At 35.0% G+C, this 11394-nt stretch overlaps 1 protein-coding gene across 2 annotated transcripts; it reads right to left on the bottom strand.

Moving 5' to 3' along the window:
• Window positions 1-268: 268 nt before the first annotated feature.
• rbm11 (RNA binding motif protein 11) lies at window positions 269-11393 on the bottom strand. 2 transcript variants are annotated; one of them, XM_048166221.1, is made up of 7 exons: window positions 11256-11393; window positions 9707-9863; window positions 9532-9617; window positions 9366-9403; window positions 851-947; window positions 586-726; window positions 269-469 (listed from the first exon to the last, which is right to left on the bottom strand). In XM_048166221.1, the coding sequence occupies exons 1-7, from the start codon at window positions 11349-11351 to the stop codon at window positions 356-358; spliced, it is 729 nt and encodes a 242-aa protein (XP_048022178.1). In that variant the 5' UTR covers window positions 11352-11393; the 3' UTR covers window positions 269-355. The 2 variants fall into 2 exon arrangements, with proteins under 2 accessions (XP_048022178.1, XP_048022179.1); XM_048166222.1 differs by lacking the exon at window positions 9366-9403 and having other exon boundaries at window positions 9554-9617.
• Between the last annotated feature and the right edge of the window lies 1 nt (window position 11394).

The raw sequence follows: 11394 nt of genomic DNA, 5'->3' as shown, positions 1-11394 counted from the left end.
CAGACTGTTCCACGTAATAAGAGTGAATAAGATTGAAGTTGCCCTTGGAAATGGCCATAAATTATCCAATAAAAATATGACATTTTATGTCACATTAAGATTTTATCTCTGCCACTAAATATGTCATTGTAAAAAAACAAATTGACCAATCAATCATTTTGCTATTACTTTTCTAATAACCTCATTAGCTTTTACTGCACAAGATGCAAAGTCCTATACTGGATGTTAACGTGAGATGAGGTTTATCAGCAAGTCACAAAAACAAACATTTCAGATCATCATATTTGTGCTTTAATGTTTCAAGAAACAGTAAGGTGCATTTAGATGGCTTTATCCGAGCATTCACATGAATGATTTACAGCTTACAGTCTGAATCAGTGCAACCAAAAGCGCTCGCTGGAATATATGTTGCATTTTTTTGTGCAAGGGGTGTCAGGATGCTTGTACAGTGTCCACTGTACAGTTGTCTCTGAAAATGAAATGTTTATCTGGATTTTATATTTAAACTGAGCCTGTAAAATAAGATTTACACTCGTTCTTGCTCTCAGGATCGCATTACTTCCTGCGTTTACCCTCTAAACTTACATTTGCACAACCTTCTCTGGTGCTGGCTGACCTATGGAGTAACAGATTCTCATCCAGACAGGACGTCCAAGGAGGGTATCCAGAGTTCATCCACTGCTGGAGGGGTGGACAGTACCACACAACTGGAGGTCTGCTGTATACCTAAGACACAAAGAATAACAAATGCAGGTATTTTCATATTTTCTTCTTAAAGGTGCACTGTTGGCTCTATTTGTAGATTTAAGGAAGAAACATGATGATTATATTTTCTCTTTGTGTATGTTACCATGTCACTCCAGCCACACGCTTCATTAGAGCAGTTCTCCACACCTGGACTGCCATTTAAATTCAAAACCATATTATCCTGGTGTACAGCATCAGCACTGTATGGAAAACGTTGATGGGAAATAACAGAGTATGCACAATTACAATAAATATCACACAACTAAAAAGATCAAAGCACAACATATGACATTTAAACATGCTAAATATCATGCTGTTCAAAAGTTTGGGGTCAGTAAGTTTCAATGTGATACTGATTTGCTGCCCATGAAACATTTATATTATTATCAATGTTGAAAATAGTTAATATTTTGTGGAGGATTCTTTGAAACAGAAATCTTTTGTAACAATTTAAGTCTTTACTGTCACTTTTGATCAATTTAATGTGTCCTTGGTGAATAAAAGTATTCATTCCTTTCAAAACCTTCAAAATCTTACTGACCCCATTTTTGGACAGTAGTGCATGTATAAATTAAAAAAACAGGTTGTGATCTTAGTATGTGTCACTATGAAACAACCATTTATTCAATCTTCCAAATATCATTGGAAGACTGTTCACAAATCATGCTATCTGTTCTATATAGTACGCAATATTATAAGTATATGCCAAATCATATATATTAAAGTGTTTATCTGTGAATGCTTTTTGAGCAAATATTAGCCACAAAACCTTGTGCAAAAGAAAAGTAGCTTGTGACGGTTCACTATGTTTTCACTTGTAGAAAATGATGAAGCCGAAGCGGCCAATGAGTTTTTGAATTTATGAACTAATTATGAATTTTAAGGTAATAATTTTAACTAGATGCTAACACATGGTGGAAGCAAGACGCATCTTTTGACATCTCATTATGGGCACACTATATTACTACACACTCAGAAGTATGTACTTTCCCATCAACAGTGTTGGGGGTAACTTGAGTTACGCAATAAGATGACTTTTTTCGAGTTATTAGTAAAGTAATGCATTACTTTTAACCCTCTGGCCCTCTTCGTTTAGGAGTCAACTCTTGCCTTCTTTACGGTCAAAAGTGACCGAAGCCTTGAAAAGTAACTTTTTTGTTTTTCAGGAATACCAATATAATATATTTTTGTTCAATAATATTTTTTGATTATTATATACAATTTTGAGGGTATTTTATGATACTATGCAATATTTACACAATTTTTAATTAGCTATTTTTCCCCATTGAAAATAATGCAATTTTTTTTTGTAATATATTTTTTAATTATATTTCAATTAAAGCAGAATTCCATGTTAAAATAGAGACAATGCATTTAAAATCCAGTGAGGTAGATTAGTGACATTTGGTGAGAGTAAAAAAAAGAAAAACTTATGCAATGCCATGTTGTAACCACTAGAATCCTATAGAGCGCTGTTCATTTTTTTACTGCTTTGTGGCTGAATTTTTTTATTTTATTTCACACATTTGTATAAACTTGCTCTGTGTTATAGTCAGGCTAGTTCATATATATGTGTGGGGGGGAGGGGGGGAGGGGGTTGGGTGTGTCTATTTTGCACTCTTGGCATTTTAGAGTGTCCCCCCATCAGTGCTGTGCACTTTTTTCTGCACAGTGTCCGATTTGTAGTTTGTACCAACAAAAGATTCTCTGAGTTTTCGTATTTTTTCGTATTTCCCATTCATTTAATTTTTGACTGAAAAGATGGTGAGTTTGACTATTTTTTTTATGACCCTTTAACATGTCCGAATCATGTCCTTGATTTTTTTTAGTGTGTGTTCATATTGCTAATGCGACAAAAGTCACCTCATTCCAACAAAGCTACGATTTTTAACATTTCAAAATATAAGATTTTTCGGTCAAAAATGACCGAAGAGGGCCAATTTACAACAAAACATCAGTTACTATTTCAAATAAGTAATGCAAGTTACTTTTTTCCCCCCATTTATTGACTGACATCTCCTGTCTCCATTTTGAGAGAAATCACGATTAAGGTGCTGAGGTGTTGTGTGTGCTGTGTAACATGATGGTTATTGTAGTTCTAGACTAAATGTGATAAAAAAATAAATAAAAAAAATCCTCAAACCTGCATTAGTCAAGTCAAGTCAAGTCACCTTTATTTATATAGCGCTTTTTACAATGCAGATTGTGTCAAAGCAGCTTTACATTGATAACTGGTACATTATTTTGGCTGTAGCAGCTCTTGAATATTTGCAGGCAGATCAAAGCACTGTTGAATAGCAAATGTCAAATCAAATGTCAAGTTAACACATTAACTAACACACAAATTAACACATTAATTGTGTTAAATAACAGAAATATACTTAAAGGTGACCTACTATACAAAATTCACTTTTACATGGTGTTTGAACATAAATGTGTGTCAGCAGTGTGAACACAACCACACTATAATGATAAAAAAAATCACTAATTTTTTAATCCCCATAAATCATAAGCAGTGTCTCAGAACAAGCCGTTCACAGATTCTGTACAAAGTGACATCACAAAATGCCTAGGCCCCACCCACGACTGCTGACAGACTCTGCCGTATAGAGTACCTCAGGGAAGATGTGTTTTTGTAGGCAAAACTCGGAAGCGAGTTAGCATTTTAGGACTTCCGGTTCCGTCGCCCCGAAGTCTATGGGTTTTTTTAATGGGTTTTTGCTAAATCACCTAAAATAAGATCTGTGGTTAACAAAGCCTCTAAATATTTTCACGTTTTGATCTATGACATAAAACACACCAGTTATAACCCGCTTGTGATTTTTTTAAACCTTTATTGTGTCTTAAAAATGGCGGTTGCTAACAGATTGCTAAAAGGGACTACTTCCTTTGGCAGGGACTTTAGACGTCATCATGACAAGGACATTTGGACAGCATTTCTCATGGATAAGTATTCATACACAGCGCAGATAATAATCAGCGAGCATGTTTTTAAATAAATTTTGAGGAAGCTTGGTGGTGGTGACGTTGATCCGCGACCATGGCGTGCTGTAGTCCCTTTAAAGCCTACTGTTAGGTTTTTATATCTGACGACTTTATTTAGACTTCAAAAATGTATAAATGTTGTGTTAACTTGTAAAGATTATCTTGATAGACAAAACGTGTAAGTGTCATAACCCTTTGTTAAACACAGAGCTTATTTTTTACGATTCTCCAAAAGTCTATGGGAAAAATGCATAGGCTTTCAAACGAGGGAACCCGTGCGCTGCTAACTTCCGGGTTGGCCTACAAAAACACGTCATCCCTGAGGTACTCCATTAGCATAGACCTCACCCTGAGCAAGTTGTACACTGTCCGGCATTTTCTCCGGGCTGGAGCAGCTGTAGCGACAAGAATGCCTCATAAGCAACTCCAGTGTTTTGTTGATGGATGTAAGAGTGAACATAACAGTCTTCATGTTAGGGCTGCACGATTTATCGCGATAAAATCGCACGCGATATGGCAAAGGCTGCGATTATTTAATGCGTGGCTTGTCAGAGCTTTACGGCTCTGTGATCAGTAGTAAATGCTTCTCCATTTGAAAGCCAGAGGGCGCTCTTGCGCAAAATATGCCTTGCAGCAGAAGAAGATAACACGCGCTGTAGCTGAATAACCAGAAGATTGAAACGCTTTGATTAATTAAACACACGACTGCCTTATTCTGTGTAAGAAGCCACATCATCTCACAGAAGGACGCTCAACTGTCTTTATGAAGTGAGTTTGGAGTAAAAACATGTTATTAAATGTTGTCTTTTGTTGGACAAGATGTTAATAAATGCTTCTCGTGTCTGAAAAGAAGTTTGACGCGTGTTGCTTTTTCAAATGTACATTATAAGCGACTCAAACTCACAGTGCTTTCAGATGGATTAGCATTTGGAGCCATACTTCATTGACAAGCTGCGCAAAAAAAATAAATAAATAATCGCAGCCTTTGCGATTTCATAATCGCACTAAGAATCGCGTTTAAGCAATAATGGCGTTAAAGTTCAATGTTATTTTTCATATCATGTGATATATCGTGCAGCCCTACTTCATGTACTCGAGATGGGCATAAATACATGAAAATGTATTTAAAATAAAATAAAAAAATACTCTGTGGAAAAATGTATTTAAATACAAATACAGTATTTTGTATTTTAAAAAATACACAAAATACATGTGAAACTAGCCATCCAGTGAAGTATCACTATTAAGGCCCATTCACGCCATGAATGATAACTATAAAGATAACTATATTAGCATATTCTAAGCATGCGCTTTTGTTGCTTTAAATGCTTGAGCGCCGTAAAGTCCCACTGTAGTCAATCATTTTATCCCTTAAAATTCATCTTTGATAATCAATTAAACTTTTAAACTTTTTCCTGTGAAAATAATTTTTTCATGCCTTCAAATAGCTTAAATTTAACTCAACACACTTGCTTCATTTAGTATACGTGGGTCCATGAATGTGTAATTTAGTCCCGGCTCCACTCAATCACACCAGCTCTGACTACCTGATCCACTCGGTAACTGTTGAAAATACTGCCACTACACAATGGCAAGTGGAAATATTGGTTTAATTCAGACATGTTTGAACAATCAGAAGAGGGAGAGTGAATTGTAGACAGGCTCATCTACAAGTCGATGTCCAAACGGTAATTTTTTAGTTTTTTGCATCGCTCTCTACAATATCGGACACATACCAGAAAGTGATATGATTTTCTTCAGCTTGACTAAGTTATCAAGCAGCTAATAATGTGTTGCTAATGTTACAAACCATGATCCTATTGCTCATTCAGAATCAGACAGCTGCATTCTAAAAAAATCAGCATCCACAAATGCTTTGAACCTCAAGTAAGTCCCGCCCCTCATGTTGACAGGATTGGTTAATTATTTGTGATGGTAGGAAACAGGAGTGGTTTCCATGTTTTTGTGCCTGTCTTTGGTACTCTGGACTTAAAAATGCACAGCAAAGGAGATGACTGCTGCATTTATACTATACATGGTTTGTCTTAAAAGCAAATTAAAAACACCACACAGACCAGTGTTTGCAGTTTTCCTGAGGAAGTGGGCTACTTTTACACTGTTGCCGAGGGTTGTTTTTCATGTCCGTGGGGTTGAATCGACCCCAAATAACGTGATATTTAGGCCCTGGAATGCGAATTTTACCAGGGGAGCCTCGCCAAAAACGCAGATTTTACCCCCGGAAAACAATTTTTACCGTGGGACCCCCCGAAATGTGTTTGGGCTAGTTTTGAGGAGCAATTGGGTGGGTTTTGTTGTGAAAACCTGGCAACACTGACATAGACATATAAACAACATAAAACACTTGATTTTCACCAGGGGTCTTTAAATCAGGATTGATTCCGATTGGCTGTCAATGTTTTTTCATTCATCAGCTCAGCTGGATGAAATCACTCTGAAAGTGATTCGAACAATATAGTTTTGTTTTGTTTTTTTGAACAATTTCTACATGGTACATTCTAAAGAATGCTGGGTTAAAAACAACCCATGTTGGGTTGAAAATGGACAAACCCAGCGATTGGGTTGTTTTAACCCAGCAGTTGGATTTAATGTTTGCCCAAGCTGCTGGGTAGTTTTATTTAACTCAACTTGAATAGCTATATTCCCCAGCCATAGCAAATTTGAACAGCTAGTTTATAAAAGCAAAATAAAAGAATAATAAAAATCATGACTGACTGGCTAGCTCTTATGTCCAGGGCTGTAAATGTTTATATGGCTGTTAATGAATGGGACACTACAATTTATTCTAAATTAAATAATTTCAACACATTTTAGCTTTAACAAGATTTCCCCATGAATTCCGGTGTCCTCCATGATTCCTATTCTTTCTGACAGCAAAACACTTGAATGCGAAGGCAACATTATTCCTTATTTCTTTACAGGAATCTAGATAATTTGTTCACCAAATTGTAGATGGACTCATATGCTGCAGCTCACATGTATGAAAAAGTCACATCTGAACCAGTTGAACTAATTGAAATCAGCTGCCTAATAGAGAATATATAGAAAATACAAAAATACTCAGCTTAAATGTATTTAAAGGTGCCATCGAACGTTTTTTTACAAGATGTAATATAAGTCTCCCGAGCTCTCGACTCCATCAATGCATAAACAAAGTTCACACAGCTAATATAACCCTCAAAATGGATCTTTACAAAGTGTTCGTCATGCATACTACATGCATACATCGGATTATGTGAGTATTGTATTTATTTGGATGTTTACATTTGATTCTGAATGAGTTTGATAGTGCTCCGTGGCTAACGGCTAATGCTACACTGTTGGAGAGATTTATAAAGAATGAAGTTGTGTTTATGCATTATACAGACTGCAAGTGTTTAAAAATGAAAATAGCGATGGCTCTCTTGTCAGTAAGAAACAATGGTAACTTTAACCACATTTAACAGTACATAAACTGATCATGTCAGTTATTATCGCTCCATCTGCCATTTTTCGCTGTTGTTCTTGCTTGCTTACCTAGTCTGATGATTCAGCTGTGCACAGATCCAGACGTTAATACTGGCTGCCCTTGTGTAATGCCTTGATCATGGGCTGGCATATGCAAATATTGGGGGCGTACACCCCGGCTGTTACGTAACAGTCAGTGTTATGAGATTCGCCTGTTCTTCGGAGGTCTTTTAAACAAATGAGATTTCTATAAGGAGGAGGAAACAATGGAGTTTGAGACTCACTGTATGTCATTTCCATGTACTGAACTCTTGTTATTCAACTATGCTGAGGTAAATTCAATTTTCAATTCAATGGCACCTTTAAATACAAAATACATTTGATTTTTTTTCAAATGTATTCAAATACAAAATACAAAATAGTATTTTGTATTTCAAATACATGTATTTGAAATACTGCCCATCCCTGCTGACATCAGAGCTGCTGAAGATGCAGTGGATTTGTTTTATTTTTGAAGGGAATGCGCCCCCATATCATTTCACATTGGACTCCTTTGTGAAAACAGTCAATACAAAGGGACATTACAAAACACAGATTTTGCTAAAAAGTTGTTACTCAAGGATGGATCAGTACCAACTGTTTGTGATCCAGCTTATAGACTCCGGAGTGAAGCTGGTTATGGCAGTAATGAAGGGGAAAGCACACTTTTTTACAGTTCATCAGAGTCGTTTTACGGATATAAAGTTTACCAGTTTATTAAGCACCCCAAAAAGGTATAAGGTCTGTATATATTTGTTTACTGTTGTAATGAGCATTTTTTGTGTAATTCGTATGTTGATGATAATGCAAGGGAGAGAGAGAGAGAGTTTATGGATAAGACTTTAATGCACACTTTTTGTACTGTTTTATTCAGCTCTTTCAGTGTTTTTCTGAAGTGAAAACGTTCATCTTGTTCATCATGCTTCATCTTTTGTGTGATGTACAATAAACATCATAAAACTCATCAGTAAAGTTTTGGCCATCATTCGGACAGGATCCGATACAACAGGCTTGTACTAAAATTGGATAAAAGCAAGATGACAACATAAATTTTAATAATCATAATTAAACTAAACTATACCTGTTCTGTCTCTATGCAGAATATATTCTCTGGCCCTGTTGGCATCATTGTCTGACTCTGGTTTGAACATATAAGGCTGAACACCGCTACTGACAGTTTCTGACATTTTCAGTGCGTCAGATTGCCCTGTTTTGTTGTTGCATGAGCTCTTGAAGCTACACCCTCTTTTTGAAAGGGGGTCGGGAGCAGCAGCTCATTTGCATTTAAAGGGACACACACAAAAACATTGTGTTTTTGCTCATCCCCAAAGTGGCAATTTTAACATGCTATAAAAATGATCTGTGGGGTATTTTGAGCTAAAACTTCACATACACACTCTGGGGACATCAGTGACGTATTTTAGATCTTGTAAAAAGGGGCCTAATAGATGCCCTTTAATGTATTTAATCTCACTTTATTAACCAATGTCTTTGCTGCTGACCTTCAATGATCTAATTCAACCATAATAATAAGTAAAAATCACTTCAGATATTTCGTACATCACAGCTGTGTTTGATTTTTTGTTTTTACTGCTGAAGAGGCTGCATCCAAAAATCGCATACTTCCCTACTATATAGTAGGCGAAAAACAGTGTGACAAAAGAAGTATGTCCAAATTCACAGTACTCATAAAAGAGTAGGCAAAAAGTACCTGGATGACCTACTACTTCCACTGAGATTATGAAGTTTGCATCTGATGGAAACTTTACTATCCCGTAGATGATTTGTGAACACAGCTGATGCACAGCTGAAAGGTTTGTTTGAGCTGCGCCCTCTACTGTACAGGCGTGAAATTGCATTTCCTTCAGCCTGAGGTTTATTCACTTCACTTCTGGTGCGAAAGGGCCTTTTCATTTGCCAAAAATAGATTTTTATTTTTATTTTATTTATTTATTTATTTATTTATTATAATTTTTTTTTTGGGGGGGGGGTAATAATACAAAAGTAATGTAACATATTACTTTTCATAAAAAGGTAACAAAATAACGCAATTAGTTCTATATATCCTTTACAAGGAGTAACACAATAAGTAATTTTCCCCAATATTGCCCATCAAATGAAGTACATACTTGTAGTCTGTAGTTTGACCTTGTTGCCTGAAATACCTCTGTGGTCCAGAGATTAGTAACACGCAAAAAAAATAAAAAATAAATAAAGGCACTTTTGTAATACCCATAATGCCAAACTCCGTCATAAACACAAGCAGTGACAAAAGTGCATGGAACTTTAGTGTACCTGTTTTTGTAATCGGACACACCTGTTTGCTATCAGTCCATTCTCCATGTGGTATGCAAGCATGTGATTTCTGTGATAATGGCCACCTAAAAATAGCACAGCACAAGAATTCGGTTGTGAACGTTCAAGACAAAATGTCTGCCTTCAATTCAACACTGATTTTAAATGTACCCACCATTTGTACATTGTAATTTGATTGGCTGCCCATAGAGCCAGATTCCATTGAGAAGTTCAACTGCATACGGAACAGCTTCAGCATGCTTATAATAAACACATCCATAAGGCGCCTGATGTCCATCTCTGAATATATGCACCTTGTCTACTGGCCCAGCCTGGAAAGTTAATCATATATGAAAAAAAAGTATGAAAACAAACCACACATTTCACACTAAGAAAAAAATTACTGACCAACAAATGACCAACAATCATAAACAAACAACCATAACAACAACAATAATAAATTACCATTTAAATGAATGAATGAATGAATGTACTAGTTCTAAAAGGAATAAATGTCTCAAACAGAAATTATTCTTCAAAAGTTTATTAATTAAATTTTAGGTCAATTTGTTACTAAAATTAGTCATAAAGCCGGTCTAATTTAATTATTAAAAAGTTGGTTTTATATTTGCACATTCGGACATCCGTATTCAATAGCCTTTTTTAATCACACTACATTGGACATTCAGTGGACATTCACAAGTAAATATGCCATTAAAACAATTTTGATTGACTGTGAAAAATGTTGTAAGTTGACAATCATTGGTTGTCAATATCATGTCGCTGCTTAAAATTCACAAACATTAATTTATTGCACATTTATTGGAAAGTCTGAATTTATCAGAAGTCCGAATGTGCGAATATAAAACCAACTTTACCCAAAGTGTTTAAACTGGGGTCTGGAGACCAAAATATTATTTTATTTATTTTATTTATTTATTTTTACAGTTTTTCTCTAGACTTTACCACAGACCCCCCAGTATGTGGAAAAGTCTAGAGAAAACTGTATAAAAAAAATTAAATGATAAATAGTAATAAATAAGATTAAAATAAACACATTAATCAGATTCAGATAAATAAATGAATAAAAAAAAATGTTAGTTAGTTGAAATTAAAATAAATAAATAAATACAAATTTATTAATATAAATAAAAAAACTGATTGAAATTCAATAAATAAATAAATAATACATTTAACAGTACATTACTATAGTGACTAAAATAAATATAATGTAACTTAATGGAGATTTATTATACATGCATACATACGTACACACACACACACACACATACATACATACATACATACATACATACATATATATATATATATATAGAGCCCATATATATATATATATATATATATATATATATATATATATATATATATATATATATATATATATGATAGATAGAAAGATAGATAGATAGACAGATATTAAATATTTTTATATAAGTGTATATATATTCAGTGTATAAATTGGGTGTTTGTAAAAAATAGATGCCTTTTAAATTTTAGGATCTCGAGGATGATCTTTGGAGTCCATGGCATCTGAAAACCCTGCTTTAAACATTAGTAAACAAATCGAAGAAATACAGGATGCAATAACCGATTTGTCAAGAAGACAAGAGAATCATTTTCCCCACTTTTTGAGCACTGCATATAAATAAATAATCACTGCAAGACTCTGAACAGGTGAATGATGATGGCCTGGATGAGCTCACCTGCAGAAACAACTCAAACAGAATCTCCTCCGTCACACAGCTGTGGATGTTTCCCACGAAGATGGTCTTGTCGAGATCTCTGTCCCTGTCAAACATTCTTCAAAGCGATTTTAAGGGTTTGAAATGGAAAATTTTTGAT

The sequence above is a fragment of the Megalobrama amblycephala genome, linkage group LG18 (genome assembly GCF_018812025.1).
Source record: "Megalobrama amblycephala isolate DHTTF-2021 linkage group LG18, ASM1881202v1, whole genome shotgun sequence".
Classification (NCBI taxonomy): Eukaryota; Metazoa; Chordata; class Actinopteri; order Cypriniformes; family Xenocyprididae; genus Megalobrama; species Megalobrama amblycephala.
Note: the sequence above shows the minus strand (reverse complement) of the source record. Positions and strands in the feature narration are given on the sequence as shown.